This window comes from Echiichthys vipera, assembly GCF_963691815.1.
Source record: "Echiichthys vipera genome assembly, chromosome: 11".
Taxonomy (NCBI): domain Eukaryota; kingdom Metazoa; phylum Chordata; class Actinopteri; order Perciformes; family Trachinidae; genus Echiichthys; species Echiichthys vipera.
This window is the reverse complement of record NC_139836.1, coordinates 2,283,858-2,310,495: the sequence shown is the minus strand read 5'-3', so window position 1 is coordinate 2,310,495 and position 26,638 is coordinate 2,283,858. Positions and strand designations below refer to the sequence as shown.

Genomic DNA, 26,638 nt, shown 5'->3' with positions numbered 1-26,638 from the left:
ATTAGAAATAGCAAGCATACTTGCATCACCCTGGACAGGACGCCAGTCTATCACAGGACACATAGAGACGAACAGAGACAGACAACCATTCACACCTACGGGTGATTTAGAGTCATCAATGAACCGAACACCTGCACGTCTTTGGACTGTGGGAGGAAACCGGAGAACCCGGAGAAAACCCACACAGACACGGGGAGAACGTGCAAACTCCACACAGAAGGGCCCCAGCCCACACGTAACCAGCTGTTGCTCCTGAAACCAGAGTTTTTAGTAACTGGAGTCCAGGATGAACTTTTAGCAAAAGTCCGGTTTCAGCCGTCATGTGTGAACAGGAAACCAGAGGAAAACCGCAATTTCTTGTCGACCTTGTTTGACGTCACACTGTGCTACGGTGAACAGTCAGTTGTTTCCATGGAGACGTGAGCAGCTGACGGAAGAAATCGCCAAAATCCTGCTGCTATTGAGCAACTTCTCAGCTCTTTGTGTCTCATACAACGACTCAACCACATCCAGCAGCAGAGGCGTCAGCAAGAGCTATTAAGAGAATACTAATAATAATTAATATAATTTTTAATAATTCTGAGCCAGAAGGCAAAGCTCTGGATCTACCGCTCAGTCTTCGTTCCTACCCTCACCTGTGGTCATGAAAGCTGGGTCAGGACCCAAAGAACCAGGTCCAGGCGTCTAAGCGGCCGAATTGGGTTTCCTCAGGAGGGGGGCTGGAGTCTCCCTTAGAGAGAGGGGGAGAAGTTCAGCATCCGTGAGGAACTCGGAGTAGAGCCGCTGCTCCTTTGCGTTGAAAGGAGCCAGCTGAGGTGGTTCAGGATCATCTGGTAAGGATGAACCCTGGGCGCCTCCCTAGGGAGGTGTTCCAGGCACGACCAGCTGGGAGGAGGCCTCGGGGAAGACCCAGGACCAGGTGGAGAGATTAGATCTCCACACTGACCTGGGAACGCCTCAGGACCCCCCAGTTAGAGCTGGTTAATGTGGCCCGGGAAAGGGAAGTTTGGGGTCCCCTGCTAAAGCTGCTGCCCCCGCGACCCGACCCCGGATAAGAGGCTGAAGATGAGATGAGATGTTTCCAGCCTTGTGATTGGCTAAAATGACCTTCCTGTTCAGGGTGCTATCGCCACCTACTGCTTTGGCATGTGCATGACATTGTTTGAGGCGGTTTTCATGTGGACGGAGATATTTTTGATCATTAAAGATCGGTTTAAAAAATACCTGTACTCGTGTGAACTACGCCAAAAAGTGAAGAGAAAAATTGGGAGAACAACTACAGACTTCATAGATTAGTATTATTTTATTGAACCGGCTCCTTCTTGAAAACACAAAACCAATCTCCATGTCTTCACCCTGAACTGGGGAGGATGCTGACTTCTCCCCTGGGACGTGATGTTCAGGATATTAATTTTGCACCATTGCAGCTGAGCGTTTTTCCTTCTCATGGAGCCCTCAAACGCGTCAGCTAGAGACGGATCAACCAAATCACAGATGCAGTGCTGGAGTAGGCAGCCGGCTTCCTCGCTCCTCATTTCAACCAGCAGAATCAACAGTTGGCATCTAAAGAGAGGAGCCAAATATCCCACAGTCGAATTGTAAAACTAAATCAAATATTGACAGGAGTGGCTGAGCGAGCGGCTGTAAGTTTGACCTCATGGAACGTGTGTGTTTGCAGAGACGACTGGTGTCCACACACGTGTCGGCGGTCTGCATGTCCAGACTGTGGCAGGAGAAAGTGCCATGAATCAGCGGAGGCAGCTGCCTCTGGATCGTCTCCACTGCAGACTTATCCAAGACAGCTTGATAAATGATGACCAGCAACAACAATAACATCGGATACTGCCAAGCATTTCAAGCATCGTGTGCCAGTCTCCTGTTTTAAGTATGCTTGCATCACACTTTGGAGGAAGAGCTTTTTCTAATTGTTTGCCAGTATCCCACAGCCACCGGGACATAAAGTTGTTGTAGTTTAATTAATAAATGCAGGCTGTGGCGCACTTCAAGACTTTTTAATTCAATAATATCACCTATGAGACCCAGGGGGAAAAAGGGCGCTCTTTGTTAGGGCAGAAGGCCACTTGTGACAGAGCAGTGCATGCTGGGATTGAGGTGTGTGTGTCTGTGTGTGTGTGTGTGTGTGTGACCATGCATGAGCATAGAGCTTCACCAGCTAATGAAGCTGCAAGCTAACGGCTGGGTCATCTCCCTCAGACCTGTCCCTCCCTGCCGCTATTAAATGTCAGCCCGGTGCATAACACCACCTTATTATTGTACAATGACATTTACAGTGAACTTTAAAAGCCACCAGATAAGCAACAATCCCATTTCAGCCTCAAAGGAGCTACAAAGAGCGGGAGTTTACAAAGGAGGCGGGTAAGGATTGCTGTGGCGGTCGCAGTCAGAGGGAGGTCACAGGCGTCCAGCAGCGAGGGCTGATCGTTTGATAGCTCCAGCAATTTACTCGTGGTCGTAAATGATACTGATTTAAAACGGTTTGAGCGTTCATCTCCCGACACAAGCGTTTACAGCCTGTGATCTTCCTCCCAAATCCATGTTCTTTGACGGCTCAGTGTGTCTATACCACCGATACATGACATGCAAATGATCCGCGGTAATGAGATCGCCTCTTTCACAAAATGAGTTTTCTTGCGGACAAACTTACCACGCAGAAGACACCATCCACACTCGAGTTGGACTTCAGTTTCTGAGCCTGCAACAGAGAGACACAGAGACTCAAAGCCCATGTTACAAACCCAAAACACCCACATTTGATTTACGGAAAACATCCAAACGACAAACGGATTATGTGTGAAATAAAGTTTGCATGTGCCTGAACTCAAAGCGCTCAGATCTGACCTAATTCATCTGCTTTGATCAACAATCAATGAAACAATCTGCAACAACCGGCACAAACGTCAGCGTTCAAACAGACAAAACTGTGACTGCACTGTGAATAAGCATCACATTCAGCCTGAGCGCTTATGAAAGCTCGGTGCTGATCGGATCATAAAAGCAGATTGGAAAGTGAGGCTGAGTTGAAAAAGACGACAGTAACCTTGGATCCTTTACGCCGAGAGCCCGTTAAACTTTAAAGCCTGTGAGGCCGAGCACAGAGGGGCCGTCAGACCCACACCGGGATCTCATCTCACTTTACCATTCAATGCATGTCGCAAACTCAAACACGCGGTCCTTTAATCCCACACACACACGCACGCACGCACACACCCGCACGCATGCACACACATGAACACACACACACATGCATGCACACACATGAACACACACACACGCACAACCACGCACACACACAGTTTCCACGTGTGTAAATAAAGGTTAGAGTGTTTCATTTCACTTAGTGCACATTAAAAGTGGAATATTAACATTTAAACTCGTGTCAGCGTCTTTGAAAATGGCCGAACGGTTTGAGGAACCCAACATGAGCTTTCATTAGTGAGTGGTTGAGGCCGACTACACCCGGTCGCTACATCGTGATATTTCCTTAGTCTTAAAGGGACATTTCAGTTCTCACTAAGAACATTTTCACAGCTTTACCTCGCTGTGGGACGGCCCTTTACGTCGGGGGAACTGAAGCCGTTATCTGTGCTCTCTTCAACAGTGCAACAGTGCAACAGTGCAACAGTGCAACAGTGCAACAGTGCAACAGTGCAACAGTGCAACAGTGCCGTGCACCACGACAGAGCACGGAAGATCTACGGTTGAGCAAACGTAGTCACAAAGGAAAGTAAAGTACTGTCTGACTGTAAAAACATGTTGTGCACTAGTGAGCCTTGTATATTGTATATCATTGTAGGCCTTTTGTCCACTTGGTTTTATTTTTTGTAATCATTGTGCAAATCTAAATCTAAGGGTTTATACAAACATGTTTAATGCCGACACCAGTGTGTCCTGATATACAGCATGTTAGTGCCTTTGTCTTTCTTGTGTCCACACCAATAAAAATATGAAACTCAGAACAGTCTGAATACCAACGCTACTTCCTGTCAACAAGGACATCACTTCTTCCTGCACGAGCACTGAGCAATGGGGTTGGACAAAAGTAATACGCTGCTGAATTAGAAGAAACAGATAAGACCGAGCTGCAACTTTAATATTTACTGGAACTAAAAATGGAAAATGTTAAATCAACCTGGAGCTCAGCCTGGTGGTCGAGTCGCACATGGTCAGAGTGGGAGCTTTTCAGCACGTCGACCTCTGAGTTTACTGTCAGGGCTTAATAACCGTGGACCCGAGTCCTCGTAACTCCAGCTTAAAACGATTGCATGAGTTAAATAAAATGGGTGCAATCAAGTCCTGAACGGAAATAAAGACAAACGTACAAAAAACCCACGACACACGTGTGCAGTGGTGACGCATCGCAGTCTTCATTCTCTCTGCTGTGTCTTTATTCTTCAGGCTCATTTGGTGAAAGGTAAAAGTGATTAGCACTTGTGTTGATTGCAATCCCAGCATGAGCTGATTTGCAGCACAGACCTTGTAATCAGCATCTCATGTTTCTGCTCAGTATTTGCGTCTGATTAGGAGTTTCATACTTCGTGCAGGAGTTTGTGGTTTTAGAGATTTTCCCCTCTGCTTCTCTGACCTGCATACTGAACCTCTGCTCTGTGTGTGTGTGTGTGTGTGTGTGTGTGTGTGTGTGTGTGTGTGTGTGTGTGTGTGTGTGTGTGTGTGTGTGTGTAGGCTGTAGGTTTGACAGAATAATGAATGGCTCCACTGTACAGTATCGTGAATTCAGACCCAAATAGGGATGTACAGGATGCAGCGTGCATGGTAATGCAGAAAGAGAGGAACTGTATTCTGTTATTTCACCTTTGCTTCAGCACTAAACAAAAAAAACAAACAAACAAAGCCAAAGCTCGGCTGGAATGATGCCTATAAATCATGGTGTGTGTGCAGGCCTCTGTATAAAGACCCAAACAAAAGAACCAGCCAAGAATCCCAAGGATGGAACAAAGCTAGAGTCCCTGCCCTGCGGTCGTTTGCCTCCTCCAGGTATTACGTGTACTTTTCTTTAGTGGATGCTTCAAACTCCGGCTGCAACAAACTATCAACATAGTCGACCAAAAATCTATTTAATTAGCTGCCAATGTTCATTAAAAAAGTGGGATTATCAATGTATTCATGATGTCATCCGGCAGCTTAGGCTCCGTTCACACTGCAGTTACTGAATCAGATTTTTCCGCTCATATGTATATGACATATACAGATATATGTATATCTGTATCTGATTTGCTTTTGACAGTGTGAACAGCTAAAGTAGCATTTAATCTGACATGTTTTATGGTGACTTTTAAATGTGCTGATTTTTTCACCTCAATCTGAAAAGCCAGGTCTCATTTAATGGGACTTTGACGTCATTCTGACCCAAGCTGCACTGTTCTGTAAATGAATGAAAAATAAAGTTGATTATAAAAACAGTGTGCCAGAGGCAGGAGCCAGAAACAGAATAAAACAAAGATGGAGGACAGCAGTGAAGCAGGCCGCCCATGTAGGGAGAGTGAAGTTTAGACCTCATTAGTGTTTGGGGGGAGACTTCGGTGCAAGCTCGACTTAAAGGGTCTTATCGTAACACATCTGTTATCGAAAGTACGTTCTTTTCTGTAAACACCGTTGTGGCGTGATGTCATCAATGATCAACTGTGCATGCGGGTCACTTCAGGAGCGTGAGCTGTTCACACAGCAATCCGTGGACAGGCCACAATTAAAGACGTAATGTGAACAGACAAACAAGAATCGAATCTGAGCAATAAATCAGAATTGTGCGTTACGACCCGAAGTTTGAACGGAGCCTTAGTGACACCACGCGCCTGGCCGTGATTCTCCTGCTCAGTGTGAGCGTGGGAGTACAAAGTTACCCGAACAAACAGAACCAGAACCAGCTGAACCAGAACCAGCTAAGACATGTTTTGCTGTCACTTCTGGTCATGTTGCTTCTGTCCTCTCGGAGCAGCCGACAGATCTACGAACAACCCAGAAACAAAATGCTTCAAAAGTGGTCTGGGGTGTGAGAAAATCGTTGTTTAGATGCATTAAAAGTTTCAAGCATCTCAGTTAGAAACACTGAGAGATCATAAGGAAAATAAACATTTACAGCTCGTTGCCAAAGTCTGAAATCCTGAGGGCACGTTGAGAGTTTCGCGATAACGCCGTCTGTTTATCCGCGCCCTACAGCCTCCTCTGCTTTATGGTCTGTTTGACTCTAAATGGACCATAATTCACTAAATGAACATCACGCTGCACTGAAGGAGACTGGAAACTGGAGATTGAGACATAAACTCATTAGGGAAATGTTTACTGAGGTAATAAATAAAGTGAGAAGTAGGCTCATTTTCTCATTGACTTCTATACTTTTTGGAGCCGGTGACATTAGAGAGAATACCTCTAGTTCTGTGGATCCATGTCGACTCAATTTTTACATCAATCTGTGTTTTGGCTGGATACAGCATCTTAAAGCTGCAGTCGGAAAGTCTGGCAGATGGCGTTGACTCTCTATCAAGGGTCAAGTTTCAAACTAGTCTATGCACCAAGGTTTACGTAGGCGAGTGAGGGGCTAAAATACGATTAAACGATGTCCAAGACTACAAGTCTGGCAGATGGAGTTGACTCGATTTTGAATGTTTCCAACTCTCACGCCCCTCCCCCTCTACCACCGAGCTCCTCCCTCCCTCCGATCGAGTGCTCGTCAGTGCGTGTGCACCAGATTCCTGTGAACGCGCCCTCTCATTGATATGGCATGGATTTTATTGACTTCTGCTAACGTCATTTAGCTCTTGAGGAGGAGAAGAGAAGAAGAAGAAGAAGAAGAAGAAGAAGAATTCCTTTATTAATCTCGAAGGAGAGATGTCAGAGCGAGGGGGCTGCCAATGGAGCGGCGTCCTGAGCAGTGGCACCTCAGCAGTGCCCAGGAGATGCACTGGCACCTCTCCTGCCACCAGTCCACACTCTATTCATGGTCCACACAGGGACTCGAATAGGCGACCCTACGGCTCCCAGCCGAGTCACCTATGGACTGAGATATTGACATGATCGAGGGGGAGGAGGGGGGGATCTGTGGCGTGTGCACGAACTGTGAATGCGCTGAGTGGACACGATGATACGGGCGAAACACACAACAAGCTCTAGATGCACGTAAAGGCCCGTTATTTTTTCTGAAACCAGAGGATTCATGTTGTTCTCTCGGAGCAGAGTGTCATTTTCAGTGAATACGATCAAACAAATGTTGCAGACTGCGACTTTAAAATCTGCCAGATGAGGCCAGATGTGTAGAAACCAGTGTTGTTCCTGAATCAGGCTGAAACTGAGCCTTTAAGTTGGATCACTCGTGTACTTTGAAAGCTTTGTTTGTGATTACATGCATATGAAAACCAAATAACCTTTGTCTGCATCCTTTAATATTAAACAACTGCAACAACAACAGCTCATTTCCAACTCCAAAAGATTTGTAAGTCAACAAACACACATTCCTGCCTTGTGTCCACGTGGTTTGGCTTTGCCCTAATACCTGCCTGTTCTGAAAAGTCACATTAGCATGTGGTGGATTTCCATATTTGTCCAGGGCACTTCCTGCCTGCTTGGGAGTCAACTCTATTCATAAGAGCAGGCTGATGGAGCCCTGGGGCTTTCATACTGTGTGTGTGCGTGTGTGTGTGTGTGTGTGTGTGTGTGTGTGTGCCTCTCTGTTCTGGCATGTGTGTGTGTGTTGTTTTATTTGCGGTGGCTTTGCTGTGGGCTCTGCTGTGTGATGAAAAAAGGAAACGCAGTCCTTCTAGGATTTTATTTTCCTCTACAAACTCAAGAGGAAGAAGAAGAAGCTTCCTCTCACTCGCTCTTCATCACACAGAGACGATGCAGACACTAAACACTGGACTCTACAGCCGAGCTCACAGCTCTGTGACGCAGTGCTTTCAGCCTAACGCTAACGATGGCACACTTGTAATGACGAGGTATGATATGATATGACCATATTCACCGTTTATGTTTAGCATGTGGGCACCGCCAACCATTTAATTATCTGCCAAATATATAAAATACATAATTTTGAGTGTGAGTGAGAGTTTAGCTAGCATGCTGACATTTGCTAATAGGCAGATAATACATAGTCTGTGTGGCTGATGATTGGTGCAAACTGAAATGTTGACCTGATGATGGTGACGGGATTATCAAAGTTAATAAAATGTCATATCTGGAACCCACACATTACTGCACCAATCGGTCGAGTAGATGGTGAGATACAGTATTTGAACTGGATCAAGAACATGAACAGAGGGGACTTTGTTCCCAACAGACGCTCAGTTCTGGTTCACACTCGTCTCACAGTGAACAGCATGAGGCTGCCGAGCTTAACACAGTGAAAAAGTAATGCCCGCTAAGCTAACACTGCTAAGCTAACACTAAGTCAATGTGGTATTATTGTGAAATATAACGTAAGTTGCTCTAACTACAGCACACTAATGACCACAATGTAAACATCAAGTATCATTAGTTCATCAGTGATGGAGGGAAATAATCACAAGAGCTCTTCATGACGTAAAGGTTTGAATCCATGTAGACCGTACGGCCTCAGACAGGGGCGCTCTTCATGAGGTAAAGGTTTGAATCCATGTAGCCCGTACGGCCTCAGACAGGGGCGCTCTTCATGAGGTAAAGGTTTGAATCCATGTAGACCGTACGGCCTCAGACAGGGGCGCTCTTCATGAGGTAAAGGTTTGAATCCACGTAGACCGTACGGCCTCAGACAGGGGCGCTCTTCATGAGGTAAAGGTTTGAATCCATGTAGACCGTACGGCCTCAGACAGGGGCGCTCTTCATGAGGTAAAGGTTTGAATCCCTGTAGACCGTACTGCCTCAGACAGGGGCGCTCTTCATGAGGTAAAGGTTTGAATCCATGTAGACCGTACGGCCTCAGACAGGGGGGCTCTTCATGAGGTAAAGGTTTGAATCCGCGTAGACCGTACGGCCTCAGACAGGGGCGCTCTTCATGAGGTAAAGGTTTGAATCCCTGTAGACCGTACGGCCTCAGACAGGGGCGCTCTTCATGAGGTAAAGGTTTGAATCCCTGTAGACCGTACGGCCTCAGACAGGGGCGCTCTTCATGAGGTAAAGGTTTGAATCCCTGTAGACCGTACGGCCTCAGACAGGGGCGCTCTTCATGAGGTAAAGGTTTGACTCCATGTAGACCGTACGGCCTCAGACAGGGGCGCTCTTCATGAGGTAAAGGTTTGAATCCCTGTAGACCGTACGGCCTCAGACAGGGGCGCTCTTCATGAGGTAAAGGTTTGAATCCATGTAGACCGTACGGCCTCAGACAGGGGCGCTCTTCATGAGGTAAAGGTTTGAATCCATGTAGACCGTACGGCCTCAGACAGGGCGCTCTTCATGAGGTAAAGGTTTGAATCCATGTAGACCGTACGGCCTCAGACAGGGGCGCTCTTCATGAGGTAAAGGTTTGAATCCATGTAGACCGTATGGCCTCAGACAGGGGCGCTCTTCATGAGGTAAAGGTTTGAATCCATGTAGACCGTACGGCCTCAGACAGGGCGCTCTTCATGAGGTAAAGGTTTGAATCCCTGTAGACCGTACGGCCTCAGACAGGGGCGCTCTTCATGAGGTAAAGGTTTGAATCCCTGTAGACCGTACGGCCTCAGACAGGGGCGCTCTTCATGAGGTAAAGGTTTGAATCCCTGTAGACCGTACGGCCTCAGACAGGGGCGCTCTTCATGAGGTAAAGGTTTGAATCCCTGTAGACCGTACGGCCTCAGACAGGGGCGCTCTTCATGAGGTAAAGGTTTGAATCCCTGTAGACTGTACGGACTCAGACAGGGGCGCTCTTCATGAGGTAAAGGTTTGAATCCCTGTAGACCGTACGGCCGCAGACAGGGGCGCTCTTCATGAGGTAAAGGTTTGAATCCATGTAGACCGTACGGCCTCAGACAGTCGGCGTCCTGCTTCTCCGCTGTTAGGGAAAGAAGGAGGAGGACGTTTCTATGCATGCACCAGCTCTGGGTGCTGTTGTGTGGCAGTGCTTCACAGCTCCACCTACACACCTGACGTGCACACTACATCCAATTCACACACTTTTGCGTCACCGTGTGCACGCAGATTTCCCCCAAAGACGCTCGTCTAAACGCAGAATAAAAAGTGAGAACGCAACGCCACTTTAGTGTTTCCTTTGTAGATCGTCTTTGTCTAATCAGGGCCTAATAACAGAGTTTTGAAAAGTGAATAAAGATATTATCAAGTGTTTGTTTATGTGTTGAAATATTTGCAGGCAATAATACAGACAAAAGTCTCCTGTGCAGGAACAAAACCAGCTCAGCAGCTCTGCATCGTAATGCACGTGGAGCGCCATAAACAATAGCAACAACATAAAAAGTGATGTTTATAGTTTGACTCTGAAATGATTGAGGGGGGTTTCAGTTTGAAACTGCTGCAGGATTTTTCTGTAAACACGGGAAACCGATAACTTCAGTGCTTTTATGACGCTTCGTGGGGTTGCAGTGTTATTAGATGTGAAATAGCTGTCGGAGTCCCCGCCATCGCTCTGCTGGTAATGACAGTATTATCCCCACTTCCTCCCTGACCCAGGAGGAGCCCATCACCGGTGTTCAGCATTGCTGCTTGTAATCCCTCTGTTTCATCAGCCAGATAACTGTTGTTCCTGTAGAGCAGGAGAGGCTGCTCCAACTGAGAGATACACTTTCAGAGTCTTATTGGGCACAACGGGGCTGAGACACACACACACACACACACGCATGCACACACACACGCACACACAGAGGGATCTATACACACACACAACAGCTGGAGTGACACGCTGATCGGACAAATACTGTACAGGAAAAGGATAAGTGGAGGATAAATGAGTCATAACATGTTGATGCTGTAACACGAATGCAAGATGAGTACAGCAGTGTGTGTGTGTGTGTGTGTTTGTGTCTGTGTGTGTGTGTGTGTGTGTGTTTGTGTGTGTGTGTGTGTGTGTGTGTGTGTGTGTGTGTGTGTTTGTGTGTGTGTGTGTGTGTGTGTATGCGTGTGTGTGTGTGTTTGTGTGTGTGTGTGTGTGTGTGTGCGTGCGTGTGTGTCTCACCTGCAGGCTGCCACAGAAGTGGTAGATGCCGGGGTCTGTGTTGATGCTGTTGTCGATGGTGTTTGGGTTGCGTTCGCGGTTCCTCTGGTAGGGGGTGGTGGTGGAGGTGGTGGTCTGGACGGGGGACATCGGCTGCCACACACCCACATCTGTGCCGTTCCCAAAGGCCTGGATGGCGTTACCTGCAGAGGGAGAGCGAGAGTCAAAACTAATTAGCTGAAGGGGTTTTCTGCTCCTATTCACATCTGGTAAACCTACTTTTGAGTGTCAGACCGTGCAGCTTATCCTATCAAGGGTCAAGGTCTGGTTTATGTAGGCGAGTGAGGGGCTAAAATACAATTAAAAGATGTCCAAGACTACAAGTCGGGCAGATGGAGTTGACTTGATTTTGAATGTTTCCAACTCTCACGCCCCTCCCCCTCTACCACAAGCTCCTCCGCTCTCTCCCATCGAGTGCTCGTCAGTGCACGTGCACCAGATTCCTGTGAACGCGCCTGTGTCTTCTCTCATCGATAAACAGCATGGAGTACAGGCTACATGGAGGTAGGCTGGCTAACTTACTCACAGATAGCAACTGCGTATGCCTAGCTTGAGGCTTGTGCCTGTGATATGTATTGTGGTATTGTTGATCGAGGGGGAAGGGGGATCTGTGGCGTGTGCACGTGCACCAGATTCCTGTGAATGCGCCCGTGTCTTCTCTCATCGATAAACAGCATGGAGTACAGGCTACATGGAGGTAGGCTGGCTAACTTACTCACAGATAGACGTCATTAGGGTATGCTAGCTTGAGGCGTGTGTCACATGATCGAGGGGGGAGGGGGGATCTGTTGCGTGTGCATTAACTGTGAACTGCGCTGAGTGGACAGGATGATACGGGCGAAACAAACAACAAGCTCTAGGTGCATGTAGAGGCGCAGTTTTGTCTAAAACTGGATGATTTATCGGGGGATGAAACAAATGTTGCAGACAGCGACTTCAGTCATTTTCCAGGTGTTTCTATGGCTGAACAGCATCTCATCTTCATCCGCTTATCCGGGGTCGGGTCTCAGGGGCAGCAGCTCCAGCAGGGACCCCAAACTTCCCTTTCCCGGGCCACATTAACCAGCTCTAACTGGGGGATCCTGAGGCGTTCCCAGGCCAGTGTGGAGATCTAATCTCTCCACCTGGTCCTGGGTCTTCCCCGAGGCCTCCTCCCAGCTGGACGTGCCTGGAACACCTCCCTAGGGAGGCGCCCAGGGTTCATCCTTACCAGATGATCCTGAACCACCTCAACTGGCTCCTTTCAACGCTAAGGAGCAGCGGCTCTACTCCGAGGCTGAACAACTAGTCTCTAAATTTCCAAGTTTTCCAGGACGAATGGAAAAACCAATAATAAGTAAAGCAAACAAACTGATGCTATACAGGTAATAATGTTAGTGCAGGTGGACTATCTGTGCCATGATCAACCAGGGGATTCAGAACGACACAACAAGCTCACCCTGACCCCGATGTTTTAAACATACAAGTCATGTTTGACTCGGATTAAAAGCTCCAAACACATCTGTTGATGAGTCCGCTTTGAGGAAACGCTGAGCTGGTAAATAATTAGTTTTATTAGCCACACTAGAAACACTGCATCGTAATTCCAGGCAGGTCCCTTTTGCACGAAGCCGGATCTTATCATGAATCACGCGCTTGTTAGTCCCCATGTTAAAATAAAGCTTTATACTGCAGCGGCCTAAACCACAATTAAAGGCGAGTTAGAAGGTACTTAAGTTTTGTTATCACTTCCCTCCATTATAAATTCAGCACACAGTCAAAAACCTGAGTGCTGATGTGGCAATTTACCATTAGAGTCCATTAGTGGCCCTATTAATAGCGTTCTATGGCTTTGATGTAACACACACACACACACACACACACCAGAGAGGAAAGCTGAGCTGCTGTTTGAACGTAATGATATTCTTCCCTCCAACAGTGAACGATGACCCTGATGCTGTGCTAAAGGAAAGAAGAGCTGATCTGCATAACGGCTCTTTAACCCCTCTGAAATATTCATACATACATGTGCGGCGTGCTGTGCAGGTATATTCATATTAGACATTGGATCCGGTCGTTTTATTCTTTGCTAAATATAAAAAAAATTGCTGTATTTTCATTTTATTTTCATTCATCTTCAGCCTCTTGTCCCTGTCGGGGCCACGGGGGGCTGGAGCCGATCCCAGCTGACATGTGGCGTGAGGCGGGGTCCACCCTGGACAGGACGCCAGTCTATCACAGGACACATAGAGACAAACAGAGACAGACAACCATTCACACCTACGGGTGATTTAGAGTCATCAATGAACCGAACACCTGCACGTCTTTGGACTGTGGGAGGAAACCGGAGAACCCGGAGAAAACCCACACAGACACGGGGACAACATGCAAACTCCACACAGAAGGGCCCCAGCCGGGATTCAAACCTGGAACCCACTCACTGTGAGGCGACAGTGCTAAACACCACATGAGCATGAATGTAGACACTTTATAAAATGTGTTTTAAAATGACTGCATGAACAGAAAACCTTTAGAGACGCTTCTGTACGATAAAATGCGTCATTCCACATTTCAGACACAGGCGCTAACACAACTGAAATTAAGAATCAACACAAACACGGTAACAAGGTGTAATTTATGTGTCTCCAATCAAAGTCAAAGATATTTGACGCCTGCTTTTACTCTTTTCTTTCTGCCTCTCTCTGTGAGGTCAGACACTTGAAACAACTCCTGCGACTGACGCATTCTTTAAAAGGTGGATCCCAGTAAGTGATGTTTCATTCGAGCACCTGCCTGAATAATAACGGCTCTGTCTCCGTATGACGTCGGCCCCGGTCACAGCGCCTTTCAAGTCTGTCAAGTAAACATTCAACGTGGGTTTCCTTTAAGTCACAAGTGCAACGTGACAAAAGAGATGAAGGGCGACACAGTGCATCGTGGTTAGCACTGTCGCCTCACAGTGAGAGGGTTATTGGTTCGAATCCCTTCTGTGTGGAGTTTGCATGTTGTCCCCGTGTCTGCGTGGGTTTTCTCCGGGTTCTCCGGTTTCCTCCCACAGTCCAAAGACGTGCAGGTGTTCGGTTCATTGATGACTCTAAATCACCCGTAGGTGTGAATGGTTGTCTGTCTCTGTTCGTCTCTATGTGTCCTGTGATAGACTGGCTTCCTGTCCAGGGTGGACCCCGCCTCACGCCCGATGTCAGCTGGGATTGGCTCCAGCCACTTTGCCCCTGAGCGTGCATATTTATGTTTTTGCATATGTGATTGTATGAGTGGCAGCTTTGTTGCTCTGGCGGCAGGAGGCTGATGAGTATTGTAAGTGTTAATGGGCTCTTTCCTGGCTCCTCCGTCTCTCCACCTCAGGATGTCATACGTCCATTTGGGGCGGCAGTAGCTCAGTCCTTAGGTGACTTTGCTGGGAACCGGACGGTCACTGGTTCGAGTCACTGTGTGGACCATGAATGAAGCGTGGACTGGTGGCTGGAGAGGGGCCAGTTCATCTCCTGGGCACTGCCAAGGTGCGCCGAACCCCCAACTGCTCCAGGCGCTGGTCACTGGCAGCCCCCTCGCTCTGACATCTCTCCATTAATTGCATGTTTATAGGTCCTGTTTGTGCGTGTGTGTGTATTTCGGGCCTGCGTGCGTGTGTGTGTGTGTGTGTGTGTGTGTGTGGACTTAGTTGATTCCTTTTGTTTGGTGGATACAGAAAACAAAAGAGCAGCGGTGGTGATGAAGGCTCGTCACAGAAACACTTCAAAAACACTTCTGAGTTTGTTTGGAGATTTAAAAAAATCAATCAAAATTACAAAACGAATTACAAACAACTCCTCTCTCAAACATGTGCACTTCCCCATCCAATTACATGGCACATGCATTTCCTCTGCGTATCACAGCTGCCTTTGATCAGCGGCTCTGTGAGCTCGCAAATTAGCTCGCAGTTACTCGCTCCTCATTATTTTAAGTGAAAGCTCTCGTGGGAGCCGCCGCTGCTTCAACAACAACTAATCACTTATTCTGGGGGTGTGTGACAGCGGCCCACGACAGATGAGACGAGCGTCACCTCGTAACAACAACCCACCTACGCTCACTTGTTCCAAACCCTGGAAGAAAACCGGACCCTCGACAGCACTTTTTAAGAAGTGATGACCAGAACCAGAGTCACACAAGATATCCTCACTATCAAGGTCTGAGAACTGTGCTCAGAAAGAAGAAGGTACACACACACACACACACACACACACGCACGCACACACGCACATACACACACGCACGCACGCACGCACGCACGCACGCACACAAGAGCACACACGCACACACATGCGTGCACACACACACACACGCATGCACGCACGCACGCACACACACACACACACACACACAAGAGCACACACGCACACACGCATGCACACAAACACACAAGCACACAGATATGCTTACGCGCACACACACACGCAGACATATACACATATACACACACACGCACAGACACACACACGCACACATGCACACACGCGCACACACACACGCACGCACGTACACATGCACACATGCACACACACAAACGCGCGCACACATACACACACGCGCATGCACACATACACACACGCGCATGTACGCACACACACACATACACGTATAAACACACACACATATACACACGCACACCTCGACGGAGACGCTACGTCCTTTTTTTATACGGTCTATGGTTACGACTGACTATCAAACTACATAATAAAGCTGTTGAACGCAATGAACGCAATCATATCACATCCATACAGGGTTAATAGTATAGCAGTCAAGTCACGCATCGCCTACAAGACCCACCTGCTCACCTACAAATCTCTACATGGACTCTCACCACAACACCTCACAGACCCCCCCCCCCCCCCTACATTCAGTCACGCTCCCTGCGCTCCTCTGACCAGGACCTGCTGCCCCCCCCCGCACCAGGTAAGGGACTTTTGGGGACAAGGCTGTCTCTGTCGACGCTCCCACAGTCTGGAACAGCCGACCACTCCATGTCCGCTCTGCCCCGTCCCTGCCTACGTTCAAAAAGCACCTCAAAACATTTCTTTTCACCAAGTACTTTGACCCCTAACCCCCCCCCCCCCCCCCATTGTTAAGCGACCTTGGGTACCATGAAAGGCGCTATATAAGAAGTTATTATTATTATTATACAGGTGTGAAAAGACATAATACAAAATCTAGAAAAAGATTATTTTGCTTGACTGTTTCATGATGAATTGCTTTGATAATAGTTTGCGTGCAAACGTGCTCTTTGTCTGTGCTTGTCCGTGTCGTTCCTCCTCCAGCTCTGAACAACACAACATCCAAAGTGCAGCATGAGTAAAACAGAAAGTCCTCTCTCCATATTCTTTCTTTCTGTCTCTTTCTTTCCCCAGTCATGACCCTGTAACCGGCGTGTGTCAGGAGCTTCAGAGTTGTCAGTTCCACTTACTGCTGAGCAAGCTTAATGAGAGCGGAGAGAGGGAGGACACGAACGGAGGAGACGGAGACGGAGACGGAGACGGAGAGACGGGATGAGCCTGAAAGAACTGAGGTGGAGCACGAGCTGGGGAACTGGTGAAAGGGAGCGGGTGTGATGGTAAAACCAGAAACTACAGAACAGAGACTGATAATGAAGCTTCAGAGGAGGCGTCTTCTCTGCTCCGCCCTTCGCGTCGCTCACTACGGTGAACAATAGACACATCCAGAGCGCTCGTTTTTAACCCACATTAACCCCCTTTGATAATGAAAATCACACACTGACACACTCCAGCACTGATTTAAAACTATGTGAACATGCAGAAGCAAAGACATCTACGGCACGCACACACACACACACACACGGACTGATTGGGGCGGCCCTTATTATCCGCGGCAGACCTCGTTAACCCCGACTGGTGGAGACACAACAGAGCAGAGGAAACAAGAGGAGGGAGAAGAACAGAGGAGATACCGGAGCGGAGGACAGACGAGGGCGTGGAAGAGAGCAGAGACGGTGCGTCTGACCCAAACTCACCCCCCTAATTGTGACTCAGGCGCATGATTTTGAATGAACAGCATCTTCTCGAGCACGCAGCTACTAAAGGAACATATCGACTGGTTGGTTGGTTGATTGAGGCGCCGCGTGGCTGATTGCTCCATCAGTCGAATACCTAATTGAGTCATTAGTGAGGTCACGGCGCACCTCGAACTCTGTGATTTCACCTCGAGACACAATTACCAGAGACTAAACATCATCGAGTGTGCTTCTGTTTCCAGGAGACGGACGTGTGAAGAAGAAGAAGGAGAAGAAGAGGAAGAAGAAGAAGAAGAAGGAGAAGAAGAAGAGGAAGAAGAAGAAGAAGGAGAAGAAGAAGAAGAAGAAGAAGAAGAAGGAGAAGAAGAAGAGGAAGAAGAAGAAGAAGCAGGTGAAGAAGAAGAACAGGAGGAGGAAGAAGAAGAAGAAGAAGAAGAAGAAGAAGAAGAAGAAGAATTCCTTTATTAATCCTGCAACGGGAAATCCATTTTTCATGTCACACACACACACACACACACACACACACACACACACACACACACACACACACACACACACACACACACACACACACACACACACACACACACACACACACACACACACACACACACACACACACACAGACAAGAAGAGGAAGTTGACTGGGGTGGTGTTTGTTGTTTAGCATGAGGCTAGCTTTTCCATAAAACATTTTTTTGACTGGTTTGACAATGACTTCCTGTCCCGTTGTGTTTCCATGGTAGCAGCCAATAGCGTTGGGCGTTGCTGCTTGCCAGGGTTGTCTGTTGTTGGGTGCAGCTACTGTAGGCTGGCACTGGGTGAAATGGAGTTAGCCGATCCTGCAGCTGCTTCTTTGTCCCAGCAGCTGAGTGAGCGCAGACGGGCAACAACAGGAGACAGACGGTGGGAAGAAGAAGAAGAAGAAGAAGAAGGAGAAGAAGAAGAAGGACAAGAAGAAGAAGAAGAAGAAGAAGAAGAGGTGTCTCTGCCCATCAGTATTTCATTTAAGCAACCACGGCAAATTGTGGATTCTGTTTCACTTCCACGAGGATTGAGATTCAATCATTTATAAAAACCTGGATCCAAAATCAAATCTCCCATTTAAAATCTGAATCCCTTCAAATCCCTCATTGTTTCTGTTTAGGTTCAACTTTCAACATAATAAGAGCGCACTCCCACTGTGCCTCCGTCCCGTGCCCCGTGCTTTAGGGTCCTTGTCCCCCCCTCCAGGCCCGTCTGTACTCACACTACCTGGGCCTCGGAGAATGCTTCTTGCTGCCTATACGTCATCACGCCGTAACACTTCACTGACTGTTTCTCACGACAAGAATCAAAAACTCTGTCTCTTCTCACACTCGATGTTCATCAGAGGACAAACTGCGTCAAACGGGACCAACAGTAACCTGCAAAAGCCCGGTTTCATTCTGGCTTTTGGTTCATTTATTTGCAGTTTTTACGTAATTACAAGTTTCTTAGAGACTCAAAACTTTACGTCTACATTTAAAAGTATGAAAAGTATCAAAGCTAAAAAGAAAAAGCAGATTTTTTAACTAAAGGAGGCACAAATAAAATCAACACTGTCAGAAAATTCAAAAAAAAGAAAAGAAAATCCTATTTTTTGTACCAAGAGCTGTTTTATTCTTTTTGCTGTGGTAAAGAAAGAAGTGTCAAGTATCATGTCTTTAACACTGGTATTGTATTGAAGTGTTTTATTCTGGTATCGTGACGAACTTAAGCAAACAACGGAAGAATTAAACACCGGCGTAAAACCAAAGCTCTTCTCTCATCTCTCATCTGAATGTTTTCTACATTTTGTTTTGACGAATAAATAAAGAAGTTTACATTTTATTTAACAAGAGAAGTGATTTCATCAGTGTTCAACAAATGCAGCAATTTAAAAAAAACATTATTTTTATCAACCTGACACCGGCTCAACCACAACCACCGCACTTTACTTTGCAACCAGAGACACTTTCATGTGGCATTCCAGATGCAACCTAAGCTATTAAACTATGAATACACACTTTATTTATCCCTGTCCCTATTTATTTATCCCTATTATTACTGTGATCGTTCACGTTAGGACCGTGAGCTAAATCCTCGGGGATGAACACCAGGAAAGAAAAGAGGCAGCCCAGTTACGAACGTTAAACTCAAACGTGTGCTGTTGAGTTTGACAGTTTGATCTCAGTTTGGGGAGCTTCGTAAACTGTGCTGGACCGAGAAGAAGGGCACTTACGTTCAGTAACTACGTTCAAGCATGGTGCTCCTCTTGTCAGTCGCTGTCTTCAACCCGCCCCATGAGATAAAGTCTCAAATGACCCAGAAATCCAGAAGTGTAAGAGCGTTACATCACGTCTGAACAGCCGGAGAGTGAATCTGCAAATCCAGCTCTTACCTCCACAGTTATAGTGTCCTGCAACTTCTGAATCTTGGCTGTGTGAGTGTGTGTGTGTGTGTGGCTGTGTGTGTGTGTGTGTGGTGTGTGTGTGTTTGTGTGTGTGTGTGTGTGTGTGTGTGTGTGTGTCTGAGGGGGTTGTTAATTAAAGTGGTTGTGTAAGAGGGCTGGATAAAAAAGCCGCTTTCTGTGAAATCGTTGTGCAGGAGTTGTGCTCCAGCTTTAAGGCGCGCACACACACACACACACACACACACACACACACAGACACACACACACACACACTGGTTTCCTCTACAATGCAGAGGGATAACAATGCACGCGTGGCTGTGGGATATATTTGGTTTGGAAGGAGAGAGCGAGAGAAGTAAAGACAAGGAAAGAAAAGAGCAGATGAAAGAGGAGTACAGGAGAAAGAGCAGCAGAGCCGAGTGGATGAATACACTGTAAAGAGCAAGAGAACAGAATAGACTAGAAGAGAGAATAGCAGAGTAAACGGGCGACTTACGGAGGCAGGTGTTCTCGGTGAAAAACTCGGTGAACTTGTCACACTCGTCCTTGTTGTTGCCGCTGTTGCTGCAGTCGCAGTACGGAGAGACGCTGATTCTGGGTGAGCGCAGGTAGTTGGGAGTCATCACGGTACCTGCAGCAGGTGGAACCAACAGTCACCACTCATTCATGCATTCACTCGTCTTTCTTTGAGTGACTCATTTCATCCCTAAATGAGAGTTATTATGGAGAACCCCAACATGCTGCAGACTGTGGAGAAAACACTAATATTTAAACATAGTAACTCAGTTATCCTCCTCCTGTGTGAATGAAGAATGCCATGATAATAAATAAAATCACTGCTGCACTTATTCCTCTCTCCTAGCTCCCCAAAGTACAGAAGTAACGCAGTGTGGTGGAGTTTCTGCAGAGAGCAGAATGCAGAGAAGCCAGAATGAAGAATAGGCTTTCTCCCTGCGAAGGGGAAGTAAATAGCTTCAGTCAGTGATTTCTCACTCCCCATGGATTGTTCCCTGGCGCTGGCTGAGCTGCAAAACAGGCCTCTTTGTCTTGCATTAGACAGAATGAACTGGCGCTGTGTGGACGTCGAGTGTATGTGTTTTCTGCATTAGCGACTTGTGAGGACCGATTCTTGACAGACGTCCAGCAGTTCATGATGCTTCAAGATCAGAGAGGTTTGAAACGAACGTCCGGGTGAGACGGACTTAAACGAAGGCAAAGGGTTTAAATTAGGAGTCAAAGGTTACGTTGACTCTGCAGGGGAAGCCGGTTTGTGTCTCACGTCAGACCTTTGAGACAGACAGTCAAACTTTTGTCCTTAGCTCCATCTGTCCATGATTCATGGCAGTGTATGAGATACAGATCTTGTGATGTGTGTATTTGTGCTGGACTACGGTCTGTAAAACCTGTAACATTAATGTTTTTGAATATTTAATGTCGCTGTGATCGCCACTCTCAATTGTATTTTGGCTTAGGGCTGCAGTCGGCAAGTTAACGCCCCTCCCCCTCCGCTCCCTCCCATCGAGTGCTCGTCAGTGCACGTGCACCAGATTCCTGTGAATGCGCCTGTGTCTTCACTCATCGATAAACAGCATGGAGTACACGCTACATGGAGGTAGGCTGGCTAACTTACTCGCAGATAGCAACTGCTAACGTCATTTAGCTTATGCTAGCTTGAGGCGCGTGCCTGTGATATGAAATTGAATTGTAACATGCACGGGGGGGGGGGGTGGATCTGTAAACTGTGCTGATTGGACAGGATGGGCGGGGGCTGTGGAGTTTTGCAAAACAACCAAAAAGCTCTAGGTGCACGTAGAGACACCTTTTTTGTGTCGGCTTCAGTGAATACGATCAAACAAATGTTACCGACTGCAGCTTCAATGAAAAGGCCTTGTGTTTTTATCTCCACTGTTTACATTTGTACTTATTTTGGCAGTAGGATCCGACTTGTATCCACATTTCAGCACAAACAGAAGTTTTAAAAAATCCCAAAATGATCCTTTAAGGAAAACCAACAGTCCACAGAGACCCGGAGGAAGTGCTGAGATGAGGCCGACCAATAACAGCGTGTACTCACCAATCAGACCCGAGTACGAGAGGAGGCAGTCCGCGTAGTTCTCCTTCAGACAGCCCGACAGCGAGCGAGGCTCCGGCTGGCAGTTGACAAAGAAGTCAGCCAGTCGTGACCTGCAACACACACACACATCCAAAACTACTTCAGGGCCAAACATGATTACAGCTCCGATAGATTTCAGAGGAGAAGTTCAGATGGCCGATGTGATTGGAACGTCCAGCAAAATGGCCGGTCCAAATGAGCGCACGCTGAAAGTCATTTGTCTTGATGCAATTAGCCGTCTGAATGTCTGCCTTCAGCGGAGCAGGATGACCCTCTCACGTATGCTGCAGCTGCTTTCTATCCTGCAGTGAATGAGGCTGAAGGTAATTCTCCACCAGCTCTGTTCTGTTTCATTTACTGCCTTCACAAATGTTTGTTTACACTTTTGCCAGAGGCGCAGTGGCACGTGAAATTGAAATGGAATTTGGTTTCCAAAGGAATTCACCATTTGAAGTGAGATCGAGTGTGATATCGTTGCACTTCGACTCAAAACAAAACCTTTCCACTCGGTCACGTTTGGACGGTGACATCCTGATGGTGAAGTTAAGCACCAAAAAGATGCAAAATGACTAAAAATAGATGCAAAACCACCACAAAAAGATGGGAAGTGTCTAAAAATAGATGCAAAACCACCACAAAAAGATGCAAAATGACTAAAAATAGATGCAAAACCACCACAAAAAGATGCAAAATGACTAAAAATAGATGCAAAATCGCCACAAAAAGATGCAAAATGTCTAAAAATAGATGCAAAACCAGCACAAAAAGATGCAAAATGACTAAAAATAGATGCAAAACCACCACAAAAAGATGCAAAATGACTAAAAATAGATGCAAAACCACCACAAAAAGATGCAAAATGACTAAAAATAGATGCAAAATCGCCACAAAAAGATGCAAAATGTCTAAAAATAGATGCAAAACCGCCACAAAAAGATGCAAAATGACTAAAAATAGATGCAAAACCACCACAAAAAGATGCAAAATGACTAAAAATAGATGCAAAACCAGCACAAAAAGACGAAAAATGACTAAAAATAGATGCAAAACCAGCACAAAAAGATGCTAAATGACTAAAAATAGATGCAAAACCAGCACAAAAAGATGCAAAATGACTAAAAATAGATGCAAAACCGCCACAAAAAGATGCAAAATTACTAAAAATAGATGCAAAACCACCACAAAAAGACGAAAAATGACTAAAAATAGATGCAAAACCACCACAAAAAGATGCTAAATGACTAAAAATAGAAGCAAAACCACCACCAAAAGATGCAAAATGACTAAAAATAGATGCAAAACCACCACAAAAAGATGCAAAATGACTAAAAATAGATGCAAAACTGCCACAAAAAGATGCAAAATGACTAAAAATAGATGCAAAACCACCACAAAAAGATGCAAAATGACTAAAAATAGATGCAAAACCACCACAAAAAGATTCAAAATGACTAAAAATAGATGCAAAACCAGCACAAAAAGATGCTAAATGACTAAAAATAGATGCAAAACCACCACAAAAAGATGCAAAATGACTAAAAATAGATGCAAAACCACCACAAAAAGATGCAAAATGGCTAAAAATAGATGCAAAACCACCACAAAAAGATGCAAAATGATTAAAAATAGATGCAAAACCGCCACAAAAAGATGCAAAATGACTAAAAATAGATGCAAAACCACCACAAAAAGATGCAAAATGACTAAAAATAGATGAACTCACAATCACCAAGATGCAAAACAATCACAACGACAAAAAAACAACTAAAAATGGACGTAAAATTACCACAAAGACTACACATGACATGACACATGACTGCAAAACCCCTAAAAGACGCAGTGCCTCAGAATCCGTACATGCACAGGACCTCCAGGGGTTGAAAATTCAACACGGTTGTGAAGGAAAGCAGATTTCTGTGTTTAGCTCAACGAGACAGTTACAACCTGCTGCCGGGACGTGTGCATGCAAGCATGTACGGAAACACACTCGCATATATGCACTCACAGTGTGATCTATCTAATCGCACCGATCTGGCTGCGGAGCGTGGTGAGAGTTGTCAACAGCAGCCCGCCTGCTACACCTGACATATGGTGAGGGAGCTGGTGGAAATGCATGGCTTTAATCTCTCCGTGCTAACTGACAAATGGACTGGGAGGAAGCTGTGCTGCAGAGACCTGTTGTTCAGCCCTGAGCGTATGTCTGACGGATAGACGGCGCCACGGAGAGAGAAAAAGACAGAGATGGAGGGGCGGGGAGACACTTGCAGTATGAATTTGTGCTGTTGTCGTGCTGCTTGCTGTTAAGTAGAGAGACAAAGGGCGAGGAGAGAAGAAGGGAGACGACCTGAGGCCACGGTCCAAACGGAGCTCATTTATGAAACGTAACGCTTCAGTTTAATCCAAGCGAGCCGCGAGACCGCTCGGCTGTAGGCTCGGGAGACTGCACGAACACACACACACTCCACTGTCAGATGTCCATCACTGAATTGCTCTTTTCCGTGTGCGTGTGTGTGTATGTGTGTGTGTGTGTGTGTGTGAATCTGGTACTCGAAGCGTGAAGGTAGACAATTCCTTTCAGCTGGTGATTGCGACCGCAGTGACTCTACAACGTAAAGAGGCATCCGTGGGGCATTTCTCCGCCTGTGTGTACTCGTCGTACAATCTGTCCTCGCGTTGACAGATGACGGACAGTGTTGTGGCAGGAGTAAACTCAATTAGCGTGCCTTTTTTTGTTGGCGGGGAACCTCGGTTGCGTTTCATTCCTCACTTCTAGACGATCAGCTGTCTAACAAATGCAGAATATAAGAGAATAGGACAAAGGAAAGGTCGACACTCTGAGGGTCTAACGTTTCCTACCTGCAGATGTAGTTGGTCTTGCAGGAGGCCTGCAGTTCCAGACAGTTGGGTTTCTGTTTCTCTTCATACGAGCAGACGGGGACGATGGTCTGACGCCTGCGTTCAGAGCACGCCGTCTGGTCGCTCAGCGGGCACGAGCAGTACAGCATGCCGTAGCTGTGCTTCGGAGGAACCTGCGTGGCACAGTAACCACAACATTAACCGTAGAAGTGAAGTCACGCGCAAGAACTTCCATTTGGTTGGTGTTTTCCCTCGGACGTGTCGATGATGAAGTCGTGTTGATGGTCTTTTCTTTGCTGACCACCCACAGGGGCTAACACACGGACCACTTCCTGTCTAATGGCGCTGCAATAAAAGCTCTGTCGACCTCTTGTGATTCAGTAAAACAACCCACAAATATTCACGTTCTTCTTCTGTTATTTCAAACTAGATAATAAAAGAAAGATCTACATTCTCTGTATGTTTGTTAATGTTTTACAGAGGATTTAAAGTTTCATTCTGGGTCTTTTTCGGCACTTTCAGACAGTTTTTTTTCGTGTAACAACTATTGAATAAATAAAACGTGCTAAAAGAAGGTCACTGAGAAGCAGTCGGTGCTATTTATTTCTCCTTTATTTCATCTCTTTTTTCACACACCTGTAACTTAAAGTGTAATTCCAGCGCAAAACCATCCCATGGTCTTTTTCGGCACTCATCAGATAGACAGTACGAATATTAAACTTATATTTATCTGGATGACTCCCAGACTGAACAATTTCAGACGGTGGTTCTTCAGTTTCTTGCTTAAGTAACGAAGACAACAGTACGCAGTTATTGAAATTAATTTTCTCCGTAAAATAAGATTAGATGGTTACGGTTAGGAGTTATCCATGAATGGTTAGAGTGAAATTCTGGCGTAAAATCATCCCACGGTCTTTTCCGGCACTAACACATCAAATAAGCCGTCGAGACTGTTTTTATTTGTGTATGAAATATTAACGATGAAATCCGAGAGAGTCGCTAACATTCAGACGTGGCTAACAGTGGTTAGCTCGGGGCAGCAAGGTGAAGGCATTCAAAGGTCTTTTTTAACCACTAATGCTGCTGAAAATAACAGCAAACCTCTGCAGCAGCATGAGAAGAGTCCCTACACACAAAACAAAGCACCAATGGGCTCCTTCCTTTGGGATTGACTTTGGTAATCCACTGTAATGGACTTTACTATGAGAGGAGCTGGTACAGGGGCCAGTAGGTAAGTCTTTAAATCACTCTTTTAATAAACTCTGGCTTCACTAACTACGCTGTTGCTGCTTCGATTTACAGTTTGTGTCAGGCTGTTAGCGACTCAGTTAAGAGTTGTTACATGAAAAAAACTCTTATTTTATGAACGTAATTGTCGAAAAAAACGATTTTTACGCGGGAATTTCACTTTAACAACAATGATTAATGTGTATTAACGAAGTTAGTCGAATACAGTTTATGAAAAAGAAAATACGTATTTATGTAAATGCGCTGGTATCAGATCGGTACTCGGTAATCGGCATCAGCTGATACGCACATTCAGGTATCTGAATCGGGAAGTCAGGACGTAAAAATCGCAACATCTCCACTGAAAATGGCCAAGTTGTTCGTGCAAATGTTAACATTTTTATGAAGCGTGAACTTCATACACTTTTATACAATGTTGAAATTGTCTCTCTTGTCGGACGTGGCTAACAGTGATTAGCTCGGGGCAGCACGGTGAAGGCATTCAAAGGTCTTTTTTTAACCACTAATGCTGCTGAAAATAACAGCAAACCTCTGCAGCAGCATGAGAAGAGTCCCTACACACACAACAAAGCACCAATGGGCTCCTTCCACTGTAATGGACTTTACTATGAGAGGAGCTGGTACAGGGGCCAGTAGGTAAGTCCTCAGCTCATACGCACATTCAGGTATCAGAATCTGGAAGTCAGGACGTAAAAGTCGCAACATCTCAACTGAAAATGGCCAAGTTGTTCGTGCAAATGCAAGTGAACTTCATACACTATTATACAATGTTGAAATTGTCTCTCTTGCGTATTGAACATTGCTTCAGTCGAATTACATCATCAATAAATTCTGATTTTGGCTCCGAATGACGCCGCAGAT

General features: G+C 46.2%; 1 protein-coding gene across 2 annotated transcripts in view; it reads right to left on the bottom strand.

Annotated features, from left to right (window-relative positions):
* gfra1a (gdnf family receptor alpha 1a) overlaps positions 1 to 26,638 on the bottom strand; it is a 128,003-nt gene that overhangs the window by 4,496 nt on the left and 96,869 nt on the right. For both annotated transcript variants that reach the window (XM_083923392.1, XM_083923393.1), the window contains 5 exons: positions 24,530 to 24,702; positions 21,635 to 21,744; positions 20,057 to 20,191; positions 11,108 to 11,289; positions 2,666 to 2,713 (listed from right to left, as the gene is read on the bottom strand). In XM_083923392.1, coding sequence (XP_083779518.1) covers positions 2,666 to 2,713; positions 11,108 to 11,289; positions 20,057 to 20,191; positions 21,635 to 21,744; positions 24,530 to 24,702 — 648 coding nt within the window. The remainder of the gene's footprint in view (positions 1 to 2,665; positions 2,714 to 11,107; positions 11,290 to 20,056; positions 20,192 to 21,634; positions 21,745 to 24,529; positions 24,703 to 26,638) is intronic.